This window comes from Eubalaena glacialis, chromosome 7 (genome assembly GCF_028564815.1).
Source record: "Eubalaena glacialis isolate mEubGla1 chromosome 7, mEubGla1.1.hap2.+ XY, whole genome shotgun sequence".
Lineage (NCBI taxonomy): Eukaryota > Metazoa > Chordata > Mammalia > Artiodactyla > Balaenidae > Eubalaena > Eubalaena glacialis.
Genome location: NC_083722.1, coordinates 3395054 through 3409125, shown reverse-complemented (window position 1 = coordinate 3409125; position 14072 = coordinate 3395054). Strand labels below are relative to the sequence as shown.

The 14072-nt window shown below is 47.5% G+C and overlaps 1 protein-coding gene across 2 annotated transcripts in view; it reads right to left on the bottom strand.

The window, feature by feature from the left end:
* Window positions 1-830: 830 nt before the first annotated feature.
* CDYL (chromodomain Y like) overlaps window positions 831-14072 on the bottom strand; it is a 151668-nt gene continuing 138426 nt past the window's right edge. For both annotated transcript variants that reach the window (XM_061195685.1, XM_061195686.1), the window contains 3 exons: window positions 11733-11943; window positions 2023-2166; window positions 831-1187 (listed from right to left, as the gene is read on the bottom strand). In XM_061195685.1, the coding sequence (XP_061051668.1) occupies window positions 1029-1187; window positions 2023-2166; window positions 11733-11943 (514 nt within the window). In that variant the 3' untranslated portion in view covers window positions 831-1028. The remainder of the gene's footprint in view (window positions 1188-2022; window positions 2167-11732; window positions 11944-14072) is intronic.

The window sequence follows — 14072 nt, the reverse complement described above, 5'->3', positions numbered from 1 at the left end:
AGTTCTTTCTCTTAAAAAGGAGTTTCTGCATTTAATAGTGTGCCGAAAGAATTTTAACTTATTAAATAAAATATATTCTAAGTGAACCTAAAAATTACACTTTATAAACATAAAAATACTTTATTTTTGGTGTAATACATCAATCATATCTGCAAATAGAAAACCAAAACTGTATATAAAGTAGTTCTCACCCAGCAACAAGAAGCACTTATATAGTTATTTTTTCAAATGGGTCAGAAAAACTAATTATATAAACCCCCTATAACTTAGAGATCATACTTAGCTATTCAGTGATTCGCTAACACTGCAAAACAAGCTTTCCCCTAGAGAGAGAGTGGTTTCCTCCTGTTAACTGGGTAAGAATCGGACATATTTAAGAAAGAGGGCAGAATCAATTGATTTCTCAGCGTGAATCCTAGGCGTGGTTTTAGTCTGGGGGTATATTCATCAGTGGGTGTATTAATCAGAAATACTTATCCTAAAAGAATAAGTCTTCCTTTCGATTGAGAGAATTTTCGATCTCTGAGGTTTTGTACCTTCCTGGAGACAAGGGCATGCCTCAGATCTTTTCGTATTTCTATTTGGGGTTGGGGGGGGGGGCGAGGTGGGCTAACACCTCTTTAGATTCTGTTTTCTAGAAGGAAAAAACAAGGAAAACAAACATTATTCCAGACTTTTCTGACACCCAAACCAGGAAAACACACTTCTTTTTTATACAGTACTAGCCAAAGATAACAAAAAGTAGAGCCTCAACGAGCAGCCCAGAGCTCACAATTACACTTTTATACTTGCGTGTGTATTAAGTATAAAATAATGACGTTTGGACAAAGGAGCTTTGTAGTTATTTATTTTAAAGTTACAGTACTTAAAAACTCCTTGGTAATAAATAGCTTGGCTGTTTCAAGTCCTGCTTCCAAGCGTGAGCTCCACGTGAACCTGTTTCAGGCTGTGAGGGTGGGTCCGCGCCCCGGGGAGCCCCAGCCGGCCTGCGCGATGCGACTCCAGGGTCGTCTGGGGCAGCCCGGCCGTCAGAACTCGTCGATCTTCCTCTGCAGGTACTTGAGCATGGAGTCCATGCCCTGGGCCGAGCCCCAGATCTTCTTCAGCACCTCGCACTCCCGCTCGTTGGCCTGCTCCAGCTCCAGCTTCATGTTGCAGCGCACCAGGGCCTTGGATTCCTCGAGCACCTGCGCCAGACAAGGAGCTGTGAGTTAGCGGGGACTGTGGCTGCAAGCGCTGGCTCCTCGCTGCCCCCGAGCTTATGGAGGCAGTGAGCAAACCTGAGGAGCCACCTGGTAAGAAGGTGACCAAACAAACATCTTACGATACGTGTCAGGCCTGATATAGGTACAATGTGTATTTCATTCACTGTGGAGACTGGACAAATTCTCCACTTCAGAGGGCTGTTAAGCTAATTCACAACAGAGCTGTGCTCTCCATGCCCTGGTCCTGCCCCAGCAGCGTGACCAGCCTTGGGCCTGAGCTACGGCTGCGGGGACCCTGCCCCCCACAACGTGGACCCTGTCCACGCCTGTGATACTCATTGAGAATGCCCGCCCCAGGGGTTTTCTAACCGGAATTTAATTTCGGTAACGAGTTGTCGATGCCTGGGACAGCCTAGATGGGAGTTGTGTCAGTTAATACGAAATAACATTTCACCCTGTAATTTGCTAAATGCAATTTTGTTAGAAGACTATTGCCCAGCACACTTATTAAACAAAACCGAAGTCCACTGAGGGAGAAATAAGTGCCGTTGTACGAAAGGGCTTTGGAAACAGTAAAGAATTTTAGAAACGTTGCTTTTTGCAGACTTTGACGGGACATTTTTAAGTGACTGACTCTCAGCTTGAACTGCACTCCTTGGCTCCTGGGTAACTGCAGAGGGAGGGCAAGGTCAGCAGAGGCCCGAGCCCGGCCTCTGGTGTCGCACATGAGGCAGCCGTGGGTGCCCCCTGTGCGCACCCTGCAGGGAAAGGTCGCGGTGAGAGCACTGACACACGGAAGAGAAGGAACTGGACGTACAACCGGGTTGCAGGAGGCGAGCTCCTTAATGCGGACCATGACTTCCTGGGTGAAGGTCCCGGGCCAGAACACCTGGGAGACCAGGCCTTTGCCGCACGCCTCCTGCGCCGTCAGCTTCCGTCCGCTGAGCAGCATTTCATTCGCCTGGAAGGAAGAAGGGTGGATGGCGCGTGAGACGTGGGAGGACACAGCCCGAACCCTTAGCCCCTGCAAGTTCAGACTGTGCACGAGTAAGACACGGGAGGTGCCGTCAACGGGGGAAGTGACTACTGGCCGGCGAGTTTTCAAGAAGATGTAAAAGGCTTAGTTTATGACGTAGAACAGAATCACCTGGACAGAACCAAGGAATCTAAATTAAAGGAGGTCTCTCTGCTGTAGATCTGAACTTACTGGCATGTCCCTCCCCGCCTGCCGCCGCCCAGTGCCAGCCATTCCCATGTGTGGACTCATTCAACACACAAAACGGTTTCCCAGGCAACTGAGGAGTAAGCAAGGCTAATGGCAATTTGTGGTTTTAGGGATTTGCACCAGGCACGGAACTGCTACACAACGTTTTCTATGTCAGAGAGGGCAACGGTTGACTGTTCTCAATACACAGAGCAAGGTTCTAAGGGCAGGGATGTTTCTGCTGCAGGGTAACTTGGCAGCCACGCTTCACATCCACGTGGTAAAAATAAACTCTGCAGGACCTGGATGACCACTTAGTCTGCTTAAGAGGGTCTGACCACAGTTACTTCATAGGACTTGATGGAAGAAGTTCACATCTGCGTATGTTAAAATCAATTTCATACACACACTTTTTTTTAAAACTTGGTCCTGGACTTAGGTCACTTTTCAGGTCTCAACACAACATGTATGGGTTTTATCTCATTCGAACGACAGGCTCAGATGCTGCAATAAGGAGAAAGGGGAGAGTCTATCTGACAAAGAAACCTCACCCTATTCTGATGTGACAATTTCCTCTCCGTAGTTTATCCTGAAGACTGATGGTCATGAAGAAGACTTGACCACGAGCTTCTAGGCTCAGATAAAACATACTTTTTTCCCAAAGAGGTAAAACCCTTGTGATGAAAGGCCCTGCTGTTACTGAGACCTCTCAGCTGACAGACCCATGCACCTCCTGGAAACCACTGGTGAGGCTGGAACGCAGAGGCCTGCGGATCTACTGTCCTTTCAACGTAGGGCGGGGAGCCGGGTCCCGCTTCCTAGCTTGTGTTGCTAGGCACTCCACTGCATCGTGCAGACAAGACCACACGCCGGTCACTGAGCGTGGAGCACGTTCTCGAGACCGACTTGAACCCCAGGGTCTGAGCTCGGATGGTGGACGCAGATGCTGTGGGCCCCGGGCCGCCTGGAGTGGGAGTGAGGGGGCGGGCGTCCTTCAGCCCCTTGCATGGGCCCCCCTCGCCGTCACTGCCTTGAACATTGTTTTCTGCCACGTGGAGGTCACTTCCTGCTCCCCCAACCCCGTCTCCCCTTCCCTCTTCTGGACTCTCAGGCGTGGGGGCAGTGCCGGCCAGGCGCGACCGCCCCCTCCGGCCAGTCCTAAGCTGTGTCCCTGCTGCCTGGCTTCCTTCACGGGAGCAGGCTCGCCTCTACCTGCTGTCGCGGGAACGCCTGGCCCGACTCGGCCTTCCTACTCCAGGTGGCGGGATGCACAGGGCAACGCGGGGCAGCTCTGAACTGACCCACAGGGGAAGCGCAGCCCCCAGGCCCACCTGCCACAGCAGTGCCTGGCCGTACGCGGCTCCCCCGGGCGGGCCTGGTTTGGGGGGGCGGCAGGGGGCGTCCACCACGTGAACCGAGTGGCTGGTGCAGCCGCTGTCCCGCTGTACCTCCAGCCGGACACCAGGGCCAAGCTGGCAGGTCCTGAGGACCCCGGCTGCTGGCCACGCCGCCGGTCCTCACTCCAGCCGGGGACTGTGCCCTGCCTGCAGGGCCTCGGGTGGCCCCAGACCAAAGACCCTCCCTGCTCCGGCCTTGGGTCCCCGGTCAAGCCCCGTCCCACCCCTCCTGGGGCTGCCGGCCTGGCGGGCAGCGTGTGGACGCGCACTCTGGGAGGACGGGCACGGGCCTCCGCGTCCCTGCGGGCTGGGAAACAAGGGGCGGAGGCCAGCACGGCCACGGCAACCCTCCCTCCCGCTGATCCCCAGGGGCGCCATCTCCCCTCCTCGCAGCTCTGGGCGCGGCTGGTCCCAGAGGGACCACAGCTGCCAGCAAGGGTCCCATTGGCCTTAAAGCCACGACTGCTGCCCGGGCAGGCGAGGAGGGGGAGGGGGGCACGGGGGCCCCCAGAGCCCCACGGTCCTCCCGCCGATGGCAGCCGTCCGTGGACCAGGGCAGCGGCTCGGGCCTGGGCGGGCCCAGCGTCCCCCACCACGATGGCCACTGAGGGCAGCAGAGGGGGCAGCTGGTGGGGGGGCTACAGCAGGAAGGGAGATGGGGAGGAGGGGCCCTGAGACCAGATGTGGCCACGGGGGCTGTGGCTGGTCCCACGTAACTCTTCTTCTACGTTTCTTTAAACCCTTTAAACGTTCTGTTCAGGAGTGAGTTTAGACTTACGGAGAGATGATAAAAGCAGCACAGAGAGCTCCTGGGACCCGTCCCCAAGCTGTCCCTCACGGTAACACCTTACGGGACACCTCGCGATGACCAAAACCAGACAATTACCATCAACACGATGCTCTTACGACTGAGCCACGAACCCTCTGCCAATCCTGCCAGGTTTCCTACCGACGTCCTTTCTCTGACCCAGGATCCCTGCCCTGGGCCGTTAGGCCCCTCCAGGCCGCGATGGTTCCTCGGCCTTTCGGCGAGTCGTCCGACCAGGCGCCCTGGAGGCGCTGTGCGGTGTTTGTGGGTGGTGCCTGCTGCCAGGGCTGCTCCAGTGTTACCGGGTGCCCAGGACGCCTACTTCTCCCAACTGCAGTCACTCTTTTTCCACCATCAGTGACGAGCGTATGCAAACATCCTTTTTCTCGTCACCTGGTAGGGCCCGCCTGAGGCGGGCACCCGTCTCATCCTCCTCTGCGTCTCCCCCAGGCATGGGGGGGAGTCCTGCACCCAGAGGCGCGGCCCCGCACACGGGCAGGAGGAGGTGGAGCCCACGGCACAAGGGCGACGGCTGGACACGGCTGTGCCGCCCAGATCTGGCTGCCCGGCCGCTGGAGACGGTCGGCACAGACGCCAGGAGCCCTGGGGACCCTCTGCCGCGGGGTGACACCGCAGCCCAAGCTCAGCAATGACGGACACAGCAGCCAGCCACTCCAGCCCACGGCGGGATGCGTGTCCCAGGCCACAGGTGCCCAGAGCTCCCCACGGGGGCGGGGGCGAAGCTCTGCAGGGCCTGCCGCGTGCCAGCCTCCCCCTCAGTCTCTGCGCCTGCGGCCCCAGCCCGGGACCCCAGCCCATGCCCGATTACAGCTCAAGGAGTGAGGAACACACCGTGAACTTTCTACAAACCACAAGCTGCAACGCAAACACAAACTCTCGTTACCGGTGGGTTCAACAGCTAAGAAATAACCCCCGCAATCCTGTGGGAAAAGCCCTCTCATCCTAAGCACATTTGCTCCTTCATGCTTTCCCTTCAAAGTGCAGCTTTCAGGTTATTAGGTCAAGAACCTGTTGATTGACAGACCCTGGGAGGGCTCATGCCAAGGAGTACTTCCCAGAACTTCTGCTGCCAGTGTCCTTGTCCCCACGGTGAAACAGAGCCACCCCCCCACCTCTGCAGGAGACCTTCCAACACTAGCAGCCGTGTGGATGAAAGGCTTTTGGTGCTCCAGCCAGGCATCAGAGCTGTGCCTCTGAGGTGGGAGAGCCAACTTCAGGACACTGGTCCACAAGAGACCTCCCAGCTCCACGTAATACCAAACGGCGAAAATCTCTGAGATCTCCATCTCAACATCAAGACCCAGCTTCACTCAACGACCAGCAAGCTACAGTGCTGGACACCCTATGCCAAACAACTAGCAAGACAAGAACACAGCCCCATCCATTAGCAGAGAGGCTGCCTAAAATCATAATAAGGCCACAGACACCCCAAAACACACCACCAGACGTGGACATGCCCACCAGAAAGACAAGATCCAGCCTCATCCACCAAAACACAGGCACTAGTCCCCTCCACCAGGAAGCCTACACAACCTACTGAACCAACCTTAGCCACTGGGGACAGATACCAAAAACAATGGGAACTACGAACCTGCAGCCTGTGAAAAGGAGACCCCAAATACAGTAAGATAAGCAAAATGAGAAGACAGAAAAACGCACAGCAGATGAAGGAGCAGGGTCAAAACACACCAGACCTAACAAATGAAGAGGAAATAGGCAGTCTACCTGAAAAAGAATTCAGAATAATGATAGTAAGGATGATCCAAAATCTTGGAAATAGAATAGACAAAATGCAAGAAACATTTAACAAGGACGGAGAAGAACTAAAGAGGAACCAAGCAACGATGAAAAGCACAATAAATGAAATTAAAAATACTCTAGAAGGGGTCAATAGCAGAATAACTGAGGCAGAAGAATGGATAAGTGACCTGGAAGATAAAATGGTGGAAATAACTACTGCAGAGCAGAATAAAGAAAAAAGAATGAAAAGAACTGAGGACAAGTCTCAGAGACCTCTGGGACAACATTAAACGCACCAACATTCGAATTATAGGGTTCCCAGAAGAAGAAGAGAAAAAGAAAGGGACTGAGAAAATATTTGAAGAGATTATAGTTGAAAACTTCCCTAATATGGGAAATAGTTAATCAAGTCCTGGAAGCACAGAGAGTCTCATACAGGATAAATCCAAGGAGAAACACGCCAAGACACATATTAATCAAACTATCAAAAATTAAATATAAAGAAAACATATTAAAAGCAGCAAGGGAAAAACAACAAATAACACACAAGGGAACCCCCATAAGGTTAACAGCTGATCTTTCAGCAGAAACTCTGCAAGCCAGAAGGGAGTGGCAGGACATATTTAAAGTGATGAAGGAGAAAAACCTACAACCAAGATTACTCTACCCAGCAAGGATCTCATTCAGATTTGATGGAGAAATTAAAACCTTTACAGACAAGCAAAAGCTGAGAGAGTTCAGCACCACCAAACCAGCTTTACAACAAATGCTAAAGGAACTTCTCTAGGCAAGAAACACAAGAGGAGGAAAACACCTACAATAACAAACCCAAAACATTTAAGAAAATGGGAATAGGAACATACATATCGATAATTACCTTAAATGTAAATGGATTAAATGCTCCCACCAAAAGACACAGACTGGCTGAATGGATACAAAAACAAGACCCATATATATGCTGTCTACAGGAGACCCACTTCAGACCTAGGGACACACACAGACTGAAAGTGAGGGGATGGAAAAAGATATTCCATGCAAATGGAAATCAAAAGAAAGCTGGAGTAGCAATTCTCATATCAGACAAAATAGACTTTAAAATAAAGACTATTACAAGAGACAAAGAAGGACACTATATAATGATCAAGGGATCGATCCAAGAGGAAGGTATAACAACTGTAAATATTTATGCACCCAACATAGGAGCACCTCAATACATAAGGCAAGTGGTAACAGCCATAAAAGGGGAAATTGACAGTAACACAATCATAGTAGGGGACTTTAACACCCCACTTTCACCAATGGACAGATCATCCAAAATGAAAATAAATAAGGAAATACAAGCTTTAAATGATACATTAAACAAGATGGACTTAATCGATATTTATAGGACATTCCACCCAAAAACAACAGAATACACATTTTTCTCAAGTGCTCATGGAACATTCTCCAGGATAGATCATATCTTGGGTCACAAATCAAGCCTTTGTAAATTTAAGAAAATTGAAATGGTATCAAGTATCTTTTCCGACCACAACGCTATGAGACTAGATATCAATTACAGGAAAAGATCTGTAAAAAATACAAACACATGGAGGCTACACAATACACTACTTAATAACGAAGTGATCACTGAAGAAATCAAAGGGGAAATCAAAAAATACCTAGAAACAAATGACAATGGAGACATGACGACCCAAAACCTATGGGATGCAGCAAAAGCAGTTCTAAGAGGGAAGTTTATAGCAATACAATCCTACTTTAAGAAACAGGAAACATCTTGAATAAACAACCTAACCTTGCACCTAAAGCAATTAGAGAAAGAACAAAAAAACCCCAAAGTTAGCAGAAGGAAAGAAATCATAAAGATCAGATCAGAAATAAATGAAAAAGAAATGAAGGAGACAATAGCAAAGATCAATAAAACTAAAAGCTGGTTCTTTGAGAAGATAAACAAAATTGATAAACCATTAGCCAGACTCATCAAGAGAAAAAGGGAGAAGACTCAAATCAATAGAATTAGAAATGAAAAAGGAGAAGTAACAACTGACACTGCAGAAATACAAAGGATCATGACAGATTACTACAAGCAACTCTACGCAAATAAAATGGACAACTTGGAAGAAATGGACAAATTCTTAGAAATGCACAACCTGCCGAGACTGAACCAGGAAGAAATAGAAAATATGAACAGACCAATCACAAGCACTGAAATTGAAACTGTGATTACAAATCTTCCAACAAACAAAAGCCCAGGACCAGATGGCTTCACAGGCGAATTCTATCAAACATTTAGAGAAGAGCTAACACCTATCCTTCTCAAACTCTTCCAAAATATTGCAGAGGGAGGAACACTCCCCAACTCATTCTACAAGGCCACCATCACCCTGATACCAAAACCAGACAAAGATGTCACAAAGAAAGAAAACTACAGGCCAATATCACTGATGAACATAGATGCAAAAATCCTCAACAAAATACTAGCAAACAGAATCCAAGAGCACATTAAAAGGAGAAGTGGGGTTTATTCCAGGAATGCAAGGATTCTTCAATATATGCAAATCAATCAACGTGATACATCATATTAACAAATTGAAGGAGAAAAACCATATGATCATCTCAATAGATGCAGAGAAAGCTTTTGACAAAATTCAACACCCATTTATGATAAAAGCCCTGCAGAAAGTAGGCATAGAGGGAACTTTCCTCAACATAATAAAGGCCATATATGACAAACCCACAGCCAACATTGTCCTCAATGGTGAAAAACTAGAACAATTTCCACTAAGATCAGGAACAAGACAAGGTTGCCCACTCTCACCACTATTATTCAACATAGTTTTGGAAGTTTTAGCCACAGCAATCAGAGAAGAAAAAGAAATAAAAGGAATCCAAATCAGAAAAGAAGAAGTAAAGCTGTCACTGTTTGCAGATGACATGATACTATACATAGAGAATCCTAAAGATGCTACCAGAAAACTACTAGAGCTAATCAATGAATCTGGTAAAGTAGCAGGATACAAAATTAATGCACAGAAATCTCTTGCATTCATATACACTAATGATGAAAAATCTGAAAGTGAAATTAAGAAAACACTCCCGTTTACCATTGCAACAAAAAGAATAAAATATCTAGGAATAAACCTACCTAAGGAGACAAAAGACCTGTATGCAGAAAATTATAAGACACTGATGAAAGAAATTAAAGATGATACAAATAGATGGAGAGATATACCATGTTCTTGGATTGGAAGAATCAACATTGTGAAAATGACTCTACTACCCAAAGCAATCAACAGATTCAATGCAATCCCTATCAAACTACCACTGGCATTTTTCACAGAACTAGAACAAAAATTTCACAATTTGTATGGAAACACAAAAGACCCCGAATAGCCAAAGCAATCATGAGAATGAAAAATGGAGCTGGAGGAATCAGGCTCCCTGCCTTCAGACTATATTACAAAGCTACAGTAATCAAGACAGTTTGGTAGTGGCACAAAAACAGAAACATAGATCAATGGAACAGGATAGAAAGCCCAGAGATAAACCCACGCACATATGGTCACCTTATCTTTGATAAAGGAGGCAAGCATATACAGTGGAGAAAAGACAGCCTCTTCAATAAGTGCTGCTGGGAAAACTGGACAGGTACATGAAAAGTATGAAATTAGAACACTCCCTAACAGCATACACAAAAATAAAGTCAAAATGGATTAAAGACCTAAATGTAAGGCCAGACACTATCAAACTCTTAGAGGAAAACATAGGCAGAACACTCTATGACATGAATCACAGCAAGATCCTTTTTGACCCACCTCCTAGAGAAATGGAAATAAAAACACAAATAAACAAATGGGACCTAATGAAACTTAAAGGCTTTTGCACAGCAAAGGAAACCATAAACAAGACCAAAAGACAACCCTGAGAATGGGAGAAAATATCTGCAAATGAAGCAACTGACAAAGGATTAATCTCCAAGATTTACAAGCAGCTCATGCAGCTCAATAACAAAAAAACAAACAACCCAATCCAAAAATGGGCAGAAGACCTAAATAGACATTTCTCCAAAGAAGATATACAGATTGCCAACAGACACATGAAAGAATGCTCAACATCACTAATCATTAGAGAAATGCAAATCAAAACTACAATGAGATATCATCTCACACCGGTCAGAATGGCCATCATCAAAAAATCTAGAAACAATAAATGCTGGAGAGGGTGTGGAGAAAAGGGAACACTCTTGCACTGTTGGTGGGAATGTAAATTGATACAGCCACTATGGAGAACAGTATGGAGGTTCCTTAAAAAACTAAAAATAGAACTACCATACGACCCAGCAATCCCACTACTGGGCATATACCCTGAGAAAACCATAATTCAAAAAGAGTCATGTACCACAATGTTCATTGCAGCTCTATTTACAATAGCCAGGACATGGAAGCAACCTAAGTGTCCATCATCGGATGAATGGATAAAGAAGATGTGGCACATATATGCAATGGAATATTACTCAGCCATAAAAAGAAACGAAATGGAGGTATTTGTAGTGAGGTGGATGGAGTTAGAGTCTGTCATACAGAGTGAAGTAAGTCAGAAAGAGAAAAACAAATACAGTACGCTAACACATATATATGGAATCTAAAGAAAAAAAAAAAAAGTCATGAAGGACCTAGTGGCAAGACGGGAATAAAGACACAGACCTACTAGAGAATGGACTTGAGGATATGGGGAGGGGGAGGGGTGAGATGTGACAGGGTGAGAGAGTGTCATGGACATATATACACTACCAAATGTAAAATAGATAGCTAGTGGGAAGCAGCCGCATAGCACAGGGAGATCAGCTCAGTGCTGTGTGACCACCTAGAGGGGTGGGATAGGGAGGGTGGGAGGGAGGGAGATGCAAGAGGGAAGAGATATGGGAACATACGTATACGTATAACTGATTCACTTTGTTATAAAGCAGAAACTAACACACCATTGTAAAGCAATTATACTCCAATAAAGATGTTAAAAAAAAAAAAGAACCTGTTGATTGTAAGCTCTGGTTCATTTGGGTCACAAACTGGGTATTTACTACTTGTGGGTATCGGTGTTAATTACACAGAGACAGAGATTCCTCACGGCAGGAGGGCCTCTTTCATAAACAGTCTATGAACCAAACCATGAAAACCTTCCACGAGCTCCTGAATTAAGAATGTGATTTCATGATTTAAGAACAAGAACTGAATTACAAGTGCATTTGATGGAAAGCCCCCCCCCTCGAATGACACCTTGTATATATTTAGAAAAACAGTAACCAAAGTAGACTTCTTCAGGAAGTTTTCTAAGATGATTTTTTAAAAAGAGGTACTCACAGATGCTCCTCCCATAATCTTGGGAAACATCACGGTGGAACAGCCATCTGGACTCTGTCCGAAGGTAGTGTAGGGTGTTTGGAACCAAGCCTTTTCATTGGCCCAAACCACGTCACAGAGAGGCAGTATGGACGCTCCTAGTCCAATGGCTGGGCCGTTTACGGCTACAATAATAGGCTTCTTAAACTGAATGAAAGTATTCACGAAGTTTCTAAAATGGAAAATAGGGGAATTACTCAAAACACTGCATATTTGAGCAACAGGAGAATCTACTTCTCTGGAATTCAATACACCAAGATGCGAACTCTGTGGGCATCACTGTGACTTGGAATTCGCTGATGGCCTTCTCCCCGCTGCCAGGGGCCCTGGGTTTATGTACCGTGTGCTGCAAAGGCTTAACGGTGCCCTGGACGCCAGGCCAGGGTGGCTGTCGCCACAGGACCTGTGTGAATTCTGCGGGAACAGCACAGCGGAAGGTGCTCTCGGCTTGGGCTCCAGGGCCAACCTGTCTTCCCCTGATGGCAGGAGGAGCCCAGGAACCACGATGGGCTTCGGAGGACCAGTCCAGCAGCTCTCCCGGAGGAGACCTGGCCTGGGGTCACTGCGGTAGCCTGTGCTGGGCAGAGACGCGGGGCCTGGGGTCAGGAACCCCAGGGTTCCAGTCCCAGGTCTGGACTTGGTCTGGGATTTCAGACAGCTCACTGATTAACTGGAAACACAGATATTTCCTGAGTTTATACAGTACTAGATGGAATGAGTTGGGGGACGTAGGGATGAGAAGCTCCCAGGCTCGTGAGAGACGTGAGACCCGACAAGAGCATCGCACGGCCCGGACACAGAGGGTGTGGGTTCTCACACGGCCCCGCCGACACCGGTGGGATCTGCCGGGGGGTCAGGCGGGGAAAGCGGGCTGCTCTGCGCTTCGGTTCAGGGCCAGATGGTGCGTCTCCCTCCCCCGCACCAGAAGCTAACTATGTTCAGAGGTTGCGTCTTGTGAAGATTTAACGTGGTGAAGAAAAGGACAGACACACCCAAAATAAATACAAGATCATGCCTTTAGGGCCAGCTATGTTCTAGATCAGAATTCTGTCCAGAACTCCAAATTCTAAAGCTGACGACCCCCAACTTTAGTACCAAAAATAACAGTCTGGGTGCTGCTCCCTACAATTCAGCAATTTAAAAAGAAGGCAAATCTGTTCAGATCGTCTCTGAAAATCACAACTTAGCATCTAGTCTCCCCTCCTCCCCAAATACTGGCACGAAGGGTCGTGTCTTTTTTGGATGGCAGGGTGGGGAGGTTTGGAGGGAGGGAGGGAGGGAGTGTGTGTGTGTGTGTGTGTGTGTGTGTGTGTGTGTGTGTGTGTGTGTGTGTGTGTGTGTGTGTGTGTGTGTGTGTGTGTAAGTAAGGGGGAGGGGACCCCAGAGTTTGGCAGCCTGCAAGCCTCACTCTGGGGACTCTTCTCAAAAGCCCCTGCAGTCAGCACAGACCTCAGCCTGCCCCCGGGTCCCCAAAGGTTGTGGGGATTGAGAATTAGGTCACTCAAATGAATGAGCTGCAGAGGCTTTTAAATGAGAGCCTGGGGCACTGTTAGGAAGATCACACTGGGTTTTAAGGACGCAAAGAGAGCCAGACAACCTTTACAATAGGTCCTTGAAATAATCCTAGACCATGTACATGAAGCTACTTCAGTTCTGCCACTTTTTGAGGATTCTGGGTCAACGAGTCGTGACGGAAATGCCTTTTCTATGCTCAGTTACCAACGACCCTTGAGAAGGTAACTGCTGTCTCCCTGATTTAAAGCAGACGTTTTCCCCAAGTAGCCCCACATTCATCTGCTCACGTAAACAGGGGCAAAGTGGTAGCTTAACAAGAAAGAGGTGATCAGAACAGTGTAATAAAGGGATTCTATAGAGAAACAGTACAAGGAAATGAATCCTTCTCACGTTACATGTCAGTATAAAAGAAGAAAAAATCTGCTTCTAAAATACATATTGCAAAATCAGGCTGGAGAAATTGGAACTGAATTTTTCCCCCCTAAGAAGATGATTTTATTTTTATTTTTGCTTGGATTGACAATGTAAACCCGGGGCTCCTTCCGGGAGGAGTATGAATTAAGCGACTCACTCTGGAGTGAAGACCATCGCCCCTTCTCAGAGGATTCCAGTGCGCTGTCTGATGAGCTCTGAGACGCCAGAGCGAGCACGGTCCACAGAGAAACCCCTCTCGTGTGAAAATAAAACAAAAAAAACAAAGAAAACCCCCCAAAAACCCCAAACAGAAGTTCATAGAACTGCTTTTCTGTTTAGTAGAAACTTCCCCGAGCCAGGAAGGCTTAGCCA